General features: G+C 40.8%; 1 protein-coding gene across 4 annotated transcripts in view; it reads right to left on the bottom strand.

Annotated features, from left to right (window-relative positions):
* The window catches only part of PLCB4 (phospholipase C beta 4), a 420180-nt gene that overhangs the window by 153314 nt on the left and 246949 nt on the right, over positions 1-19917 (bottom strand). For all 4 annotated transcript variants that reach the window (XM_055306664.1, XM_055306687.1, XM_055306672.1 and 1 more), the window contains exon 3: positions 17314-17412. In XM_055306664.1, coding sequence (XP_055162639.1) covers positions 17314-17397 — 84 coding nt within the window. In that variant the 5' untranslated portion in view covers positions 17398-17412. The remainder of the gene's footprint in view (positions 1-17313; positions 17413-19917) is intronic.

The raw sequence follows: 19917 nt of genomic DNA, 5'->3' as shown, positions 1-19917 counted from the left end.
AATGTAGTGGTCTCTTGATCACAGTCTGCCCTATCATTCTTCAACAAGAGCCCGGAATGACTTTTTCTTTAATACCCACCCCACCCCCCATAATTCTAAGGACAATAGGAGATATGCTTTGCAGATGGGGTTGAAGCATGACCACAAGCTGGAAAATCCCTTTCGGTAAAACACTTCTAATTAAATCACAATTTGTTTCAGAATAATAAACTGCACTGAGCAAATGATTAGAAATATAGTGACACAGGGGGTGCTTGGGTGCCTCAGTTGGTTAAGTGTCTGACTCTTGGTTTCAGCTCAGGTAATGATCTCAGGGTCATGGGATAGAGCCTTGTGTCTGGCTCCTTGATGAGCATGGAGCCTGCATGAGATTTTCTCTCTTTCTCTCTTCCTCTGGCCCTCCCCCTATGCACTGCTCACTTGATCTCTCAAAAAAAAAAAAAAAAAAAAAAGAGAGAGAGAGAGAGAGAGAAGAAAAGAAAGAGAAAGAAATATCATGAAGAAGCAGGTCAAGGAAAAGTGTTTTAAGCTATTGCTATCTGGAGATGACAGTCCACATTGAACAGAGTCATTAAAAGGAAATCTCAAATGACTTCCAAGATACTGCCCTCCAAATGTACACATTTCCTACTTGAATAATTCAGCTTTTTAAAATGCCTGTCTTTACCCTAGCTGCATGCTAGGTCACTCCCTTCCACTTCTGTCTTCTGAAATAGCTTATTTTTGGGCCTCAAAGATATCGTCCCTTAGGGCCAATCCTGGCTCTATCACTTTTTATTGTCCAAAAGATGTGCAGAAATTACAGGAACATGCACACAAGGGCCACTGCTGTCACCTCGTGAATTCTGCATTGAGTGCAGAGCTATAGAAGATGGCAGGTCTGAAGGCTTAGAGCGTGATTATTCTCCACCGAAGTGGCGCTGCTCCATCAGGGGAAGGGGAGAGGATGCAGGAACAGGCAGGGAGAGACCTCAAACCATGAAGCAGGACTAAGATCCCAGAGAGGAGAGGCAAGAGGAAGGGTCTCTACCAGGTAGATGGGACTCCCAGGGCAAGGAGTGCCCACCAGCTTCATCTGGGGCAGACAAGAGCCAGCTCTAGAATCTCTGCCACTGGCTGAAAACTCTAGCACTAACGCCATAAGGGTGCTGAAGCCATGGCAGCTGGAGGCCATCTTCTGACCACAGGGCTCGTGGCAGGGTCCACTGGAAGGAGATGTAAGAGGCAAACCTCCACAGCTGCCCCAGATGGGATCTCTTGCTAAACTCTCCAGATCCCCCTGCAAAAGGACCTCCAGTGGCAGTTCCTTGGTACCCTTAAAATTCTTTAAAAATTAGGAACCATTTAAGGGCACCTAGGTGCCTCAGTTAGTTAAGCATTTACCTTCGGCTCAGGTCATTATCCCAAGGTCCAGGGATGGAGCCCCACATCGGACTCCGCGCTCAGTGGAAAGTCTGCTTCTCCCTCTCTCCCCTGCTCCTGCTGTCTCTCACTCTCTCTCTTTCTCTCTCTCAAATAAATAAAATCTTCAAAAAAAAATTAGGAACCATTTATTTTTTTTTTAATTTTTTATTTATTTATGATAGTCACAGAGAGAGAGAGAGAGAGGCAGAGACACAGGCAGAGGGAGAAGCAGGCTCCATGCACCGGGAGCCCGACGTGGGATTTGATCCCGGGTCTCCAGGATCGCGCCCTGGGCTAAAGGCAGGTGCCAAACCGCTGCACCACCCAGGGATCCCGGAACCATTTAAATAACAAAAAAATCTGAGTCTTAGATATGTCACTAAGGAATCAATCACTGGATTACGGTAGGTGCTTATTAGTATCTGTTGGGTGATAAATGATTTCCTGGCTGGAGATATAGCAATAAATAAAAACAAAGGATCTGCTCTCACAGCTTATATTCTAGGGGGAATTTTGACAATGAACAAAAAACAATATATCAGGAATTGATAAATGTGAAGGTAAAAATATCTAAAACAGTAAGGGTAATATGTGTATGCTGGAGGGGGGGTTGCTGATGAAATAGGAGGAAGAGTAGTCCAGAGAGGGAACTGCAAGTGCAAAGGCCCTGAGGTTTAAATGTGCCAGGTATTTTCAGGGAATATCAATGGGACACTAGAGTGAAGGGTCATATAGGGGGCTTGTAGGCCATAGGAAGGAGTTTGGAAATTATTTGAAATGAGATAGAAAGCCCCTGAAGGTTTACACTAGAATAGAGGTATACTTTAACTTACACTCTAAAAATATCCATCTTAATTATTTCTCATAATGGCTCTGTGAAATAGGTACTATCATCCCCATCTTTCAGACAAGGAAACTATGATTTAGTGCTCAGTGGGGTTAAGACTGGCTTACAGACCCATTTATGGAGTTGCAAAGCCAAAGTTAAAGGCATTTCTGTTTTACGCCAAACCCACGCCCTTAACTATGTGTTTTTCAAACACCTCAAGAAAGAACTCTCTGGCAAAGATTTTTACCCTAAATACCACTTAGTACAAAACCTTTCTTTACCTGTAAATAACATCCTGGCAACTTTGATTTTGGGGAGTATCCAAAAACTAGGCTCTTTTTTGCATTTCACCAGTTAGAAGGATTATCTGCCCTTTTAGGTACCTGGGAGAAGAGAATCCATAGCAGAAGAGCACTAGAGGCGCCAGCAAGACTGTCCTCAGAGTAGCTTCTTAGTAGAAAGAGCATGTTGGCCTCAAAGCCTGGGAAGCCATATTGGTTCAGCCAATACACTACGTTACATGATTTGACAAGGTACCATTTCACAGCAATTGCTTACTATTTATGGCTTTTGAGAGTGAGTAGTTTAAAAACATATGCTTATTAGTCTATCAGTATGAAGTATTATAAGACAGGCTTCCCTGCTGAGGATATTTTACGTCTATTTTCATTGATTGAAAGAAAATATTATGTTCTTTCTTTCCATATAATATATTTTACCTAGCTTTTTTCCCCTTCAAAAATTAGTGACTAAAAAAATACTGGTTAATACTTTTCTATCCTTAAAGGCTGATCTTCATTGATTATTAGATACAGGTATTAGCATTCTGAGGGGCATTTATTTTCTGTGAGGGGCAAATATATGAAAAATAAATTCTATCCTCATTTCCTTAAAAGAATCAAATTAAGAACTCCTGGATATAGTAATATAATTATTATGGTCTGAAATAGATAAAGCAAATAGGTTACTAAAAAGTTTAAGTAGCTCCCATTGCTAACTGTGTGTGTATATTTAAATATCATACCTATCTTCAAAAAACTGTGTAGGAGAAAAAAATGTTTTGGGGCTCAGTCAGTTAAGTGTCTGCCTTTGGCTCTGGTCAGGATGGGATGGAACCTAGGTCTGGCTGCCTACTCAGTGGGGAGTCTGCTTCTCCCTCTGCCCCTCCCCCCCACTCACGCAGGAGTGCGCATGTGTGTTCTCTCTCTCTCTCTCTCTCTCTCTCTCTCTCTCTCGTAAATAAATAAAATCTTTTTCAAAAAAGTTTTCCTTAATCCTCTTAGGGTCCCTGGCTGGGTCTGAAAATTAAACTGAGAAAGATCAGCAAAAGAAAAGCATACAAATTTATTAAATATATGTTATATGTATAAATAAAAAGAACCACAAGCCCCAAATGAAGTCACTTATGTTAAGGTCCCATGTAAGCAAACCAAGACTTAATACCTAAACTCCAGTTTCAACCTCACAAGTAATGTGACCTGTAAACAGCCAACCTAGAGTTTCTTGGTGTGCATTAGGAATTACTCCACTGATAGATCCCCTCTGTTCCCCTTAGGAAGGCAACTTTGCCTGAAACAATGCATTCTTTGCTAATAATTCCTTTTCCATTCCCTCTCTGCCTTCAAAAACCTTTCCCTACCTGCAGCTCAACAGAGCTCTTATATTTTCTGGATGGACAGATGGGATGCTACCCAATTCATGAACTGTTTAATAAAGCCAATTCAATCTTTACATTTACTTGGATGAATTTTGTTTTTTAACATGTGACATGGGAGTCAACATAAGAAAATGAAGACTAGAAAAAAACAGTTAAACCTATCTTTGTGTTAGGTTTGATGAACAGTCATGTATAAATATTTCTACAGTCATTTAGAAATATGATAGGTCAAGGGCTATAAGGTTAAATATACTAAACTGGGGGTTCTCAGGAAGTCCTATTTGTTCAGATTCTTCTCAGAGTACCTATTCTGTTGGAGATAAGGATGCTTCTTTCTCCAGGTATAGAGAGGCACCCTCTCACAGGCGGGTTTTTTATGACCTCCTTTGGGAGTGGGAGGAAGAAGAGGAATGATTCCAAATGAATTTCAAACTCCTCCGCCTTAAAATATTCAACATATCAAGACTCCATATTTTGAATCACATCATTTGCAAATGGCAGCCACTTCAAGGTCCCAAGTCATAATACAGGTAGCTGTGATTCATGTGTGTTCTCTTTATCAATACGTCAGTTCTGGACACAGGCTCCATTGGTCACTACATGTTGAATAGTAGGCAATTCGTTAATTGATTTAGGCTTCTCTTTCCTCTATAACGTGGAAAATAATCTCATTTAATCCTTACCACCATCTGAGGGTTTAAAGAGATGACTGATGTCAAGTGCTCAGCACACTGAACAGTGAAATTACATCTAAAATATTCAACTCCTCTGGAAAAAAGAAAAGTTTCTTTTATTGAACAGTTCCCCCTCTTTATCTGCATTGCTTGGTTGAGGGAGATCAGCTGTAAAGAACTTTGAATGCATTTAATTTTTTTTTCCTCTTAGGAAATCCCAAACTCCCTGACTTGCTCTATGCCTTGTGGTTCTCAAACTTGAGCTGCATAGTCAGAACCACCTCGGAGAACTCTTAAAACAGGGACTGCTGGAACCTCACCCTCAGAGTTTCTGATTTGGTAGGTCTGGGGTGGGGCCTGAGAATCTGCATTTCTAACAAGTGCTCCAGATGCTGCTGGTGCTCCTGGTCAAGGACCACACTTTGAGAACCGGGGCAGGCTAGCATATGGAATCTTTCCTCTCAGTTGTGAGCAGGTGTATTGCCTTGGGTGACATGTTTACCCATCATTGGCCTTCATTCTGCAATCTGTAAAAGGAGGCTAGAGACCCACCTAACAACGGGCCTCTTCTGAGGTTTCAATGAAACAATGTTTGTTCAGCATTTACACAGTAACAGCATTTGTAGAGCACCTAGTAAAGGCTCGTCTTGGCCCTGGCATACATTTCTAGTGTAAGACCTAAAATGCACACTCCCTAAAAATTACCAAAATCAGTAAACAGTGAAACATTTCCTCATAATTTTTAGGAACGGGGCGTTCATTCACATGAAGTGGAGTTTAAAGAAACATAGTTGTATTACCCAAGAAAAGACTTTAAAATGATTCACTTTAACATATGCTGTATACTTCACTTGACTGTTCATTTGTTCACCCTTGAACTAACTCTATTAATTCAATGGCTAGACCATAGCATCAACAGAGAGCAAGCCCAAAGAGAATACTCCAAAGGAAATGCAGCCCGGATGTCCTTCAGGTCTCTTCACCATCAGCCTGGAGATCCACAAGGCTGTACACATTCATCCTCATGAAAAGGATGCCCTGGCCACTGTGCACCTGCTCACCGGCAGTCACAGACATGGCTTGAAGAAGCAAATATTGAGCATTTTTCTATTTACACTTCAGGTTGAATAGAAGCAACAAAGAACTAGCACCTAAACAGCTTCTCAGCTCCTATATTTTAATTTTATTGGCTCATTATTTATATACTTTCTTTATATATTGTTTCCTTCTGATTCCACATGCTCCTTGTAAATCTACACTACCTGAGATTTCCTAGTCTAGTTTCCTAGTGGATGCATTTCACACATCTTCTGAGAATAAGCCATCCTTCTGGCACCTGTGAATAGCATGAATCTCAAGTCATAGGGTCTTCCATGAGACTGACTCAGACGCTATTTCATGGGTGAGATGCTTCTGTTCCTCCAGGGAATAGAGTTATCTTCTACCTTTGTGAAGAAACAAAGAAAAGCAAACCCAAAGAAACTTCCCAGACAGGGAAAAGCATAAAAATGAAAAGAGTAAGAAGCAAAAACAGTGGCACAGCAAAGCTGATACAATTTTAGAGGTAAAAGGAAAAGAAGTGGAGAATGACTAACCTGAAAATAAAATAATACATTTGTTAAGGGCAAAAATGATGAGCTAAAAGTAACTGCTTAAAGCTGAATGCATCATTACCACCCAAACTCATATGTTATTTCTTTTTTTTTTTTTAAGATTTTATTTATTTATTCATGAGAGACACAGAGAGAGGCAGAGACACAGGCAGAGAGAGAAACAGGCTCCTCGCAGGGAGCCCGATGTGGGACTCGATCCCAGGATCCCAGGACCACGACCTGAGCCAAAGGCAGAGGCTCAACCACTGAGCCACCCAGTTGCCCCCATGTTACTTATTTCTGTTCAACATTATTTGTCTTCTGAGCAAGGTATCTGCAAACTAGAGCCTGTGGGTCAAATCCAGTGTGTACATTTTCAAAAATAAAATTTTATTGGAACATAGCCCATTAATTCAATTATGTTTTATCGATGTTCTGTGACTGCTTTTGTGCCACAAAGTTGAATATTTGTAACAGAGACCGTGTGGCTTGTAAAACCTGATAAAGTATCTAGTCCTTTACAGAAAAAGCATGTTGACTGTTGCTCTAAGCTTTTAACCATGGGATGATAAAGAGTACATAAAGAGTACCTAAGAAAACTGGTTGACTGCAAAGACGGCCCAATTCTTCACACCTCCGTGCATCTACACCCCTTGCGGCATGACTTACAGCTTCTCCCATCAAGAGGTGGAGGGTATGGGCCGGTCTTGTGACTTGCTTTAGGCCTAGAGAATGCAGCAGAAATACGGCTGACCCCAAGAGACAACAAGCCTCGCGTGCTGACAGAAGGATGACAGAGCAGGTGGACCAGAGAGAAGGTCTTGCTAAGTCCACCTGATATCAGCCAGCCCCCAGTCGGCCCTGCTGAGCCCCACCTGATGGCTGACCCACAGATCCATGGACTATATAAATGGTTGCTATCTTTAACTATTTGGGATTGGAATACATCTCCCAAATATGCCACTTGGGCATATGGATCATGGTGAATTGAAAATAACTGAGAATCAACAGATGCAGAAAGAGGCCTCCTCGAAGCCTCCCTTGTCTGATTAAAAGTAGAAACTTTTGAGAAATGAGGGTGACCATAAATCCCCTCTCCAGAGAATTTTATGGGCATGAAGATAGAAAGCTGGCACCAAGATGAGTCTGCACAAACAAACCTTACTAAGATAACCTCTATCAGTTCATTAGTTTCCCCATACATATATATCTACCTTCCCACGATTTACTGCCCCTAGAAGCCCAAATCCCCTTTTCCTTTTGTCATTTCTCTACGATTTATCATATTTTGTTAAAATGGTATATAAGCTTCTGAGTCTACCCATTTCTTTGGGTTTTCACCTTCTTGTGAAGCTCCTGTGCCCATAAAAATAATAATATCAATAAAACTTGTATGCCTTTTCTCCTGTTTATTTTGCTTTTGTTAGCTTATTTTTGCAAGCCTGAGTCACTGAACCTAAGAGAGCAGAGAAAAGCATTCCTCTGCTATGCCACTAAGCTTTAGTATGGTATGTTACACAGCAAAACTTGATAAAATTATTGACCCAAACCTGATCCTTTAAAACCTCTGTCTTTTCACATTCCTAACTCATGCCTTTCTTCCCTTTCAGGCCTCATTGCTCCTTCCAGGTTTTATGTCCTATCTCCTAGCAGGACTTCAAATCAGGCTCACTCTTGCTCTCCTTGCCATCCTGTAACTTTACATGCTGGTCAATCAAGCCCAACCTCTGGTTATTCCTCCTTGGGGCAGCTATCTTTTATAGTTCCATTACTTTCAGACTTCTTCATCTCCAAATCCTTGGATAGATCTATACTTAGCACTCTGGAAAACATCTCATTTCATATACATGTTTTCATTGCTCTAATCAAGGCACATTCTTCTTTTTCAAGGGCAGCTCGTACTCAGGCAGAGAGTGACAGAGGGTGGGTCAGTACAATCTGTGATTCTGAAGTTGCTCTTTTAAACTTACCCACAGGGAAAGGAGCAGATCTGCATCAGGATCTATGCAATGAAAACCTGGGACTATCCCAGACTTCTGTTAATCAGGCCCTCACCCTTCATTAAGGTAGAAAATGAAAGGGGGGACAGGCTTATGCCATTTACTGGCAGGAACATTAGAAGTCTGAGTATTTATGTCAAGAGTTTGCATTGGTATCTCTTGAGTTATTGGCTGAACATTTTACTCTGGATGAACACTGGAACACAACAAAACAGACACGGTTTCAACCATGGTAGGGCCTTTGCTCTGAAGACACATCCACACATCTGTGGGTGACTCATACACTCCCGCTAGGAATCTCTGGCACTAATATACTGACACGCTTGAAGCAAAATGGATGCTCACTCACACGGGTGAAAGGACTTGCTCAAGGTTGTAACTTGCAAATATCTGGGTTAAGGCTCAAACCAGAGTCTTCTGCCTTCACTCCCACTTACTTTCTAGATTTTTTCAAACCACACAGGCTTCTCATGCTTCAGGCTGGATGGCAACAAGCTCTAAGCTTTGGGAATTTGAAAGCACAGTAATATTATTAGAAATGTTGTTTTAAAATCTGGTCTTGGGGCATCTGGATGGGTCCATCAGTAGAACATGTGACTCTTGATCTCAGGGTCAGGAGTTCAAGCCCCAGTTGGGCATAGAGCCAACTTAAAAAGAATACATGAATTTAGAAAAAAAAAATTAAATCTGATCTAGAGGAAGGAACAGGCCTGGGTGTTTTCTGCAAAAACCTGGCTGATGTTAGGTCATGAAGCTTTGAGCTGTTTCTGTGTTCAGGCCAACTGATTAAGTGCCCAGGTACCTGTTCTCAACTTTCTTATCCTGTGAAGAGGAAGTCACATGGCTGTGATGACAAGAAGGGCACCTGAAGGCAGGCAGATAGATACAGAACTGCAAAATCATTTTAGACAGACCCACCTTAACATCTCTACTGTAGCACAGAGACGGTAAGAATTGCCTAGAGAAATATAGTCAGTAAGAGGAAGGAGTAAGACTCCAGCTCACCTTCCTTAAATTAAATTCCTGGTGTTCTCCAACCATGCTCTCATAACAACCAGAAAGAAATCCAAGCTCCTTGTTCTGGCTCTGCACCACTTATTCTCCTACTTGATTGTGCATCCATTTATTTGTTCATCCTCTTGGATAGTCATGTTTTTCAATTCCCTTTCTGCTCAGCTTATTTTTAACTAAAACTTAGGCGATTTCTATTATAAGCAAAATGTTTCTTAGGTACTACATAGATAGGATGACAAATGCTGTTCATTTCAGGAAGAGGAACAACCTTAGTGCATCCATAAATGTAGTCCTCTGGTGCTCTCTCTACCTCCATCAGAGCTCACCCCAGCATCCGTGCCAGAACTCCCAACCTCACTTTACATTCCTCATTCTTTCACCTTCTACACCTACTGGGTCAGAAAATCCTCTAATTCATTCCCATGCCCAGCTTCTCCCCTTATGTCCCTAGTGTCTGAATGTCCATTGGGTCCTTCAATCCCACCTCTACCCTCCCAGACTATTCACACAACTAACCCAGCCATATCCACTTTCTAGTTATCCTTCAGACCCTACTTTTCCTGATGAAAAGCCCATCAAAATCTCTGATGACTTCTAGGATCTGGTGCCAACACCTTGGGCTGGAAAGGAAAGCCATTTATGGTGTGGACATTGCCCATCTGTAGCTTCAGCTCTTACCCTCTACCACCCTTCCCTCTGCCCCAGCTGGGTAAGTCACTCTCCCCTGTTTCACACTCGTGACTTGCTCCAGCTGTGGGCTCACTCCTCATATCAGCTGTGCTTTGATCAGCTGGTTGGCCCTTCCATCAAGACTCAGCCCAAAGGGGGCCTTCTCTCCGAGGCATCCCAGGCCTGCCACTCATATCTGACACCCCTTTCAACCTTCTCACACCACAAGGAACATGACCCACCACCTTCCTCATTACAACTTGACTTTGGGGAAAGCAGAGCAGTGAGGGCGGCAGAGCATCCAGGCCACATACTGAGTTTTGAAATGAGATGTCTGGACTTAATTTGTTGGATAAGGAAGTGATATCAACACATTTTTGGTTTTGCTTTAAACGTCCAATTCTAGTGGGAATGGGAGTTTGAAGAAACTGAAATTTGTGACAGGGCAAGCAATTCCTGAACTAACAGCTACGAGGCACATGAAGTAATAGGTTCCTTAGGATAAAAATTCAGAAATTACGCTCTGTTGACTCATTTCACTGTATTTTTTTCCACTCCTCCAGCTCCAAATTTGAAATTGTATTATTTTTGGATTTGTGATTGGCAATTTTAGGCTTTAAATAATAGGTGGTCCATGTACCATTAACCAACCAGCAATACTTGCCACTGAGAATGTTAACTTTCTGGTCCTTCCTCCAGTTTCCCAACCATTTCTACTTTGCAACACCTCCTTGTACTCCACCTATGCATGAGTAAAATTAATTTTTTATTTGGTTTTGTCACTAATCATTAAATGTTCTACCTTTTAGAAAAGTTGAAAGACTAGGGGCACCTGAGTGGCTCAGTTGGTTAAGTGTCTGCCTTTGGCTCAGGTCATGATCCCAGGGTCCTAGGATTGAGCCCTGAGTCAGGCTCCCCAGCTCAGTGGAGAATCTTTGTCTCCCTCCCCCGCTGCTGCTTCCCTCCACCCCCACCATTTGTGCTTGCCCTCTTTCATGCATGGTCTTTTTCAAAAGAATAAATCTTTAAAACAAAAAGAAAAGTTGAAAGACTAATAAATATTATGATTATTATTACCATCATGATGACTCTGTAAGCATCCTTCACTGCAAATACAAGTAGTCTGCAAAATTCTACTTCTACTCTTTGAGACTAATGTCCTAACTTTGTAGGTACAATTCAGTTTAAATGATCCAAAACTTGAGAAGAAGATAAAAAATGGGCATATAGGGATCCCTGGGTGGCGCAGCAGTTTGGCGCCTGCCTTTGGCCCAGGGCGCGATCCTGGAGACCCGGGATCGAATCCCACGTCGGGCTCCCGGTGCATGGAGCCTGCTTCTCCCTCTGCCTGTGTCTCTGCCTCTCTCTCTCTCTCTGTGTGACTATCATAAATAAATAAAAAAAAAATTAAAAAAAAAAATGGGCATATATATTCTTGACACTATAAGGGAGCACTGTCTAAAAGGCCAAACAAGGGGTATTTATTTCATTAGAAGAATGTACTTTTGTTCAACCTACTAGTTGCAATCTTTTAGGGCCCAGATTCTTTGCCGTTAGCTAGATAAGTTCCAACTATTTTGTGTTCCACAGAGATGCATGTGATTTGTGTCTGGTAGAAAAGACAACCATAGGAGTTACTGTTTTATTGTCTTACTGGACAGTAACCCATTTTGTATCTAATTGACAAAACTTGTGTCAGCTTTCCCCCAACCTGACTATACATAATTGACCCTTGAACAGCATGGGTCCATTTATTTGTGGATTTCTTTCTTTCTTTTTTTTTTTTATAAGCTCAGTACAGTACTGTAAATGTATCTTCCTTAGGATTTTTCCTAATAACACTTTCTTTCCTATAGTTCCCCTGATCATAAGAATACAGTAGATGATACATATAGCACACGAAATACATGTTAATCAACTGTTTTTGTAGTAAGGTTTCTGGTCAACCGTGGGCCATTAGTGGTTAAGTTTTGGAGTGATATGTGGATTGTTTACTGTGCCGAGATCAGGGCCCCAAACTCTGTGTTGTTCAAGGGTCCACTGAATCACTCTCTTTCTCCAATGCTCTTGGAAGCAGCTTTACCACCCTGCCTGTGTCCTCACTGAGGGGTTAAATAAATCTTGAAGCCAAAATACTTTCTATGAGGGTTGTGTTTTTAGGGTTTTTTTTTTTTTTTTTGAAAATTATATTTAGAAAATTCTTCACTTCCCTGATGAACAGCCTGGGGTGTGTAGGCTGTCTGGGCCTTTTGGAGCTTCACTGCACGGCCCTCCATTTGATTTCTGAGCTCCCCTGGAAAGAGGCCAATGTTAACTAGTCCCACTAGGCCCTACTTTAGGTTAGTACTGATCGTGCTCTTTGATATCCACAGCATCTGGTAACTGCAATGACTGTTTCCCTTGTCCTGGCAGCAGCTGGAAGCACCAACCAATTCCACAGAAGTGTGTGTTGGGAGAGAGGGTAGGGAGGCAGAGGGTGGAAGGGGCTAGTATAAAAGACCAAGGTTTTGCAAGAAAAGGGGACTCTACCCTAGCAGCTGCTCTCAGCTACAATCAAGTCCCATGGGTGAGAAAAAGGGGTGGCCTCTACCTGGGGATCTGGGATGTGGGAAGGATGGGGGCCTGAGGTGAGTCATTTCTAAAACACTTAAATCTCTGCTCTGGCTGCAATCAAGAAGAAATGGCTGAAGTGAACCGTAGATTCCAACCACATGAATGAAGAACTCCTTCTCTTGTGTTGAGAGAGGAAGATGGCATTTTAACATCTGGTTGTGGTTTGAGCTTGTTGTCTAGAACTGTGCAGCCCAATAAGATAGGTACTGGTCATGTGTAGCTAGGTCAGCTTACGTTAAAATTAATTAAAATTAAAAACCCTGTTCCCAAGGGTGACTGGGTGACTCACTGGTTGAGTGTCTGCCTGTGGCTCAGGTCATGATCCCGGGGTCAAGTCCCACATCAACTCCCCACAGGGAGCCTGCTTCTCCCTCTGCCTATGTCTCTGCCTCTCTCATGAATAAGTAAATAAAATCTTAAAAACAAAAACAAAAACCCAATTCCCTCCATCCCATCAGGCACATTTCAAGTGCTGGACAGCCACATGTGGTAATGAGAGACATGAGGACTGACCATCTTCATCACGCAACTGCTCCCCTGGTGACCACCAATCTAGAAGGATTATGCAAGGTTATGCAAAAGTAAAGGTCTCAGGAGAGTTTGGCTCCCTTTTTACCTCAAACTCTCACTTCCAAACTGCTCAGGATGAGAAGGGACTAAAATTTTGTTTGCTTGTTTGGCTTGAGAGAAAAAAAATTAAAAACTTTTTTTTTTTTTTAAATTTGGAGAAAAGGCATGTGGAAAAGAGGAAATGGGTGATTTGGAAAAGGACTCTGAGGAGGAGATTTTAAAAAGTAAGGAAGAGAAACCAGAACGTGCCTCCTAGTGGAGGAGAGGGGCAAAAGGAGAAGATAGTGAGAGACACTCCCTGGCCAGGCTGGCTAAGAAAATTTGTTCAGTACAATCTCTGACATTTTTTTTTTAAGATTTATTTATTTATTCATGAGAGACACAGAGAGAAAGGTATAAACATAGGCAGAAAGAGAATCAGGCTCCCTTTGGGGAGCCTGATGTGGGACTGGATCCCAGGGCACCAGGATCACAACCTGAGCCAAAGACATACGCTCAACCACTGAGCCACCCAGGCGTCCCAATCTCTGAACTTTAACCTTGAAGTGAGTCCAGTTGTGTGCTCTAACCCCCCTTTGCTACCACCAAATCTTATGTGGAAGTCTATTTTGTACAATATTCTTGTTCTTGGGATTTGATGATATATACAAAAGATTCAGACAGCAAAACAAACCAGAGCAGGGAACAGTCCTGGGAATAGAGAGGTATGAAGACACTGAGGATATGAACCATCAGCAACAAAGTGTCAGCAGGTAGGAATTCTAGGAAAGACTGGGGTGGGCCCGGCATCACCAGGGGATAAGGCCTTCAGCCTTTTAATAAGTAATCAAAAGAAAGCCAGGAGATTCTTTGAGCTGGAGACATTTGGGTTGCGTGTGTTTAAAAAGTACTGCTATTTCTTGACTCTGCAAGAGAAAAATCTCTGCTTTAAAGGCTGAGCAAGTAACAAGCATCCCTTAGGAAACAAAATACATTTTGCATTTCAAGAACTTGTAAGTCGAGTTAGATAAAAAGCAGCAGACTTACACAGTGGCATGGGGAGAGCATCACGGACTGCAATGCAGGCTGCTATGTTATACAGTCTCTAAAAATTTGGCCTACCTCAAAAGAAATACAGAAATAATAAAATAGTGCTTAAATGCAGTTGAACTTATTTCTTGCCATTTCTTGGCAAAAATAGCATATACTTTTAAAATAGTGACTAGCAAACACTTCTTTTCTTCTGACCTAGTACCTGCTCACTCTCAGCTTGACACCCTTCCCCACCCCTGCCTTCTTTAGACATGTAGGTGGAACATAATTTAATATTTGGGTGATCCCTCAGGCCCTCATGATAATGGTAGTTGTCATATGGTCCTGAAGGCATTTATGCCACTTCATAAATGGTCCCTTTGCTATATAGTGCTTTTGGGATGTTCTGGTTGTGTTCCTCTCGCTTGCTATCAACTCATTTCCCACGGCTGTTCACACAGACAGTAGAAACAACCCTTTTCTGCTTGCATTCTGTTGCCCTCAATATTTCAGTAGCCGTGGCTCCAAAGAACTGAATCTTACATGATTGGGGAAAGGTAATTAAAAGTAGTTACGGTCCAATTTCTAACACTGTGACTTTCTTATTTGAGACGTTGTGATGAAGAGAGGCATCGATTTCATGAAGTGAAAACTTGTTTTGCTGAAAATCCTGATAAGATATCACTTAAAGCTGAAAGCCAAGCTGGGTTACATTTAATATTTGTTCAAGATTTTGACTATTACCTCATTTGCAGAGGAACCTGGGTGAAAAAGCAATTGCCTTTAGAAGCCCACGTAAATCAGTGTTTTCTACATAAGAGTGAGTTGTGATGATTAACAGCTAAAGAAAATCATCCTGAGAAATAAAAATAATAACCTCTAGTTCATCAAATCACATGTCACTTGATAAAGCATAAAAATAGTACTTTTCTCCTCTAATGTGTTTCTTCTTATATGACAACAGTAGATACTCAGCCAGTGATTATATTTAATCTCTTCAAAATGACCTTCTCTGAATTATTAGAAGCCATGCCATATTTTTACATAATCCTATAGATTTCCAGTGCTTGGGATGCTGACTGAAGAAACTCCCAATTGAGGGCACTCTAGCAGATGCAGGGAGTGATGCCCCACTAGCTCATAATCAAGGGCAAAGGTCATTATCTTGGTGACTCTAGTATCTAACCTGGATATGGCTTACCTGGGAGAAATACTTATAAGTGCTTCTAGAAAAGCCAGTCCTTGTCCTTCTTTGCCACTCTGGGTAAAGTGGATAAAAGTTGTCAATTTCAATAACTTATACTTTGTATTAAGCCTAAACTCTATCAAACTATTGATATTGGTCTTTTTTTATCCAAAAAATAAAAATTGTAACACGATTTACCCTGATATTTTAAACCTGTTGAGGTTCACATCCCCATACAGATCTCAAAGATTATCAAGTACTCTCATCCTTTCACTTGCTGAGAGAAGGAACAAACAATAAAACCAGACCAAGTTGGAAACAATTCTCGCTAAAATCCTCTGTAATGCCACATCCACAGTAAGTCTGGCAGTTGCAGGCATCCTGCTGGTCTCGAGAGAGAGAAAGGTAAGTAAAATATGGTATTTGCCCTCAAGAAACTCAAAATACAGTAGGAGACATAAAAATAGTAAATAAAATGTGAATGCAATGTACTATGTACAAGGATAGGTTAGTGGTGGCACAAAGCAGTTATCAATTCTTATTGAATGGGTCAAGGATGATATCAAAGAGGTGACTTCCCATCTGGATTTTGAAAGATGAGTAGGAGTTCACCGTCAAACTTGGAGGAACAAGTGCATTTTAGGAAAAGAGAGCAGTATGCATAAACCATGTAACAGAATAGTACCTTGAGGGAATTACCAGGGGATTTTTATGGCTAAAGTAGAGACTATGTGTAGGAAACTGGTGGGAAGAGATTCTGCGGAGTTAGGTAGGAGCCAGATTAAGGAAGACCTTGTATTTCACTTTATCCCATAACAGGGAGTCATGGAAGCATTTGAAATAGAGGAAAAAAAAAAGTTCTGATTTTTATTTTCAAAAGATTACAGTCACAGCTCTGGATGAGAGAAAAAAAAAAAAAGAACAAACAGAAAAAGAGTAAGAGAAAATTGCCGAAGAATTAATAGTGGTAGCCTCCAGGAGCGGAATATTTTCTATGTCTTCTCATAGCAGAACAGGGTTAGCTGTTCCTTCCAAGAAGGAGTCTAGTTTGTCCTATAAATAGCTGTTACTTCAATATTTTAATTCAATACAAGAATAGTGACCACACTGAGGCCCATCCTTTGCCTTTCTCAATTTTGTTTACTTACAAAGCAACTATGCAGTATAAATCTAGAGGGTATTAGGATACACATTTTGGAAAAACCAAGTCTACAAGTACACAGTCACGTCAGCCCAGAGACCTCATGAAAAGGCCTGACAATCTGAACCTCTGAGTGGGTCACCACAGTCAGCCACCACATACATTCCAGCGACTTTAAGGGAAACCAATTCCAATTTTAGATGAAATCTTAACAAGTTTTAGGTTTCCCTTTGTCTCACAGGCAACAGTCTCCCCACCCTCTCTTCCCCAATTCACCTCAACTTCAAGTACAACCTAAGAAAAGCAATGCATTTACAATGCTGATGAGGCTTCAAGCATCAACCCAAACTGTCTGAACAGATTGGTGGCCCCAAGCCCCTGCTTCTATATAAAGTCTGGAGCCACGGCCACCTTGCAAGGGCACAAACAATAAGTGATCGAAACAGGAGCATCCAAAACTTTGATCCAACTGTTCTGTGCAAATGGAACAAGCAAAGCAAGTGACTAGTGCAAAGTCCAATCACTATTCAATTTATAACAAATACAAAGTTTTATGTAGAAAGCCTGCCAAAAGCACTTCATTAGGCAAAAACTGTTACTACATGAAACCCATCTGTAAAACCAGGGTAATAATAGCAATGACCTTATAAGGTTGTTGTGAAGAATTAAACAAATAATGCACACAAGTGCTTAGAAGATTGTCTGGCATACAGTGAGCACTCAATAATTATAGCATCATTATCATGATTATATCTGGCACATGGTAAGTGCTCAATAAATTACAGTATCATTATCATTTTTATTTTATCTCATAGCTTGCCTCTTTCCAACTATTCCAACTTATTAATCTTAAAGATGTTCTTACTTATGTCAGAGTATTTACTCAATATTGTAATTAAAATGAAATAATTATAAGAATGTTTTGAGAGAAAAGATTAATAATACTTCTTTACCTCTTCATATCTGTCAAAAATGGCTCCTTCTTGCAAAAAGGAAGGAACTTCCTTCTGCCAATTAAATTCATAAGGTTTGGCCATTATTATATGCAAGACCTAAAATGAAAAAGAATATCTTATTAGTGTACAAAATTTTAAAACAAGCAAAGCTCAAAGGTTAATCATTTTATATTTATGCGTTTGCAAAAGCTCTTCTTCATATGCATAGAATAAGCCTATAAATTGTCTCTTTCTTCCTCTTTCCTTCATCTGATTCCAACTTCCCTCCTTGTCTCTGAACCTGGGGAAATATCACTGGCCCTTGAGTAACACAGGTTTCAACTGTATGGGTCCATTTATATGAGGATTTTTTCTTTTAAATAAATACAGACAGTACTTAAAAATATTTTATCTTTCTTAGGATTTTCTTAACATTTTCTTTTATCTGGCTTACTTTATTGCCGGAATACAATATATACTACATATTCAAAATATGTGTTAACTAACTGTTTATGTTATTGATAAGGTTTCTGGTCAAAAGTAGGTTATTAGTAGTTAAGTTTTGGCAGAGTAGAAAGTTGTGTGTGAATTTCTGACCACGTGGAAAGCTGGAACCCCTAACTCTCACATTGTTCAAGGGCCAACTGTAATATCTACAAAGAGGTGATCAACCCGAGGTAATCATTTGGAAAAATTCCCCTCCCTCTTCAAATCATACAAAATAATAAGATATATATTTTAATCTGATGGCATTAGAGAAAAGAAACCACAAACCTGACCCTATTTATAGGAGAGGCCTCTGCAAAGGGTGGGTAGTTCTGCAAGCCTACACTATGAGCTTGAAGGTAGACGCATGAACAGAGGAGCCCATTGGACGAGGGGTTGCAGAATCAAGTAGGAGAAGCTGAAATTCTCTATTGCTCTTGGTTCTTTCAATAGCCCTCTCACCCCTTCCTCACTTGAGCCACTTGGGGAAATAAAGAATGTCTGCTTTCTAATATGGGCAGCATGTGTGACACTGAAAGAGAGCCCAGGCATTCTTCAGGGTGACTGTTTGCACTTAGGAAGAAGTGGGCACTCCTACCCACACTTCTTAGCATTAAACACCATGATGTACCTGTAGTAAGTTGCAAGCAGGACATCTTAAATGAAAAGCGCAGCATCTGACCAAGAATCACTAAATATTTAAGCAATGTCAAGAACATGAAAGATGGACACCAAACCCAGTAAGTAGAACTGACACCCTAGAAAATAGAGTTAACAGGACAGACAGAACTTGGCTTTGGCTTAAGTACAGCAGATAATTGCAGGAGGAAAAAGTATATTCAGTTCTAAAAACATAATTAGTCTAGAAATTTAAAAAAGATTGTTGAAATCAAACTCTTAACAGGTAAGCTGAATTATAAAGAGAATTAAGATGAAATGCTGAGCCCAGAGATTCTCCCAGAAGGCAACACAAAATGGAAGCACAATGGGAAAATTTAGAGAGTTGGAAAATGAAAGCTGGAGGTTCAACCACCACCCAAAAGAACAGCTTCTCCTATTAAAAGGAGAGAGAGCAGAGCCAATGGAGGGACTAATCAAAGCAACGTGAAAGAACACTTCTGAACTGTGAATATTTGCATATTCAGATGAGTCTTTTTTGATGTATATTTTTATTGGAGTTCGATTTGCCAACATATAGTGTAACACCCAGTGCTCATTCAATCAAGTGCCCCCCTTGGTTCCCATCACCCAGTCACCCCATCCCCCCGACTACCCCTTGTTCGTTTCCCAGAGTTAGGAGTCTTCAGTGTGAATATCTGAGTCCTCAGTTGAAAAAAGTCCATTGATGTGGGGCACCTGGGTGGCTCAGTCTGCCTTCAGCTCAGGGTGTGATCCCGGGATCCTGGGATCCCATCCCAAATCAGGCTCCCCACAGAGAGCCTCCCTCTGCCTGTGTCTCTGCCTCTCTGTGTGTCTCTCGTGAATAAATAAATAAAATCTTAAAGAAAAAAAAAGTCCATTGATGCAAGCAGTATAAAGGCGAGGGGATAGACAAATACCTAAACATACCTTTGGGGGACACTGAAAACAACAGCTATGAAGAGAAGTTATAAAATTCCTCATAGATACACAGAAAGAAGACAATTCAGAGGCGAGTGACAAGCACACAGAAATCAGGCAACTGTCCATAATATGGCAACCTCAAAGGTATGAGGGACAAAAGTTTGGGACTTGAAATAGTGTCCAATCAAATCAGCTTAATTTTTAGGAGAAAATGGATTTGCAAGATAGCAGAAAGATTTAATGACCTACTCTGAAAGAGTTAAGGTATTATATGATCTGTCAAGAAGAAAAATAAATGTAGAGAAAGGATATGGGAAGTAATGTGGAGACAATGAGAGAATAAAAAAAGGGAAAGTTTACTTATTATGCAAAAAAAGGAGGATGAACTATAATAATGTTGCTCCCAAATTCCTGATTATATCACTACAGAGGTTGTAGCAACTGAAGTGGTCGGGGGTGGGGGTAGGGTGGGGGGAAGTATGGACCAAAGGGAGATAAACCATTTTGGGAACAGAATATCAGTATTTAAGACTCTAGACATTAGCAGAAAAATACACATTTAAGTTTTTCCTA

The sequence above is a fragment of the Nyctereutes procyonoides genome, unplaced genomic scaffold, assembly GCF_905146905.1.
Source record: "Nyctereutes procyonoides isolate TBG_1078 unplaced genomic scaffold, NYPRO_anot_genome, whole genome shotgun sequence".
In the NCBI taxonomy this organism is placed as follows: Eukaryota; Metazoa; Chordata; class Mammalia; order Carnivora; family Canidae; genus Nyctereutes; species Nyctereutes procyonoides.
The sequence above is the reverse complement of the archived record's forward strand: the minus strand, read 5'-3'. Positions and strand labels throughout refer to the sequence as shown.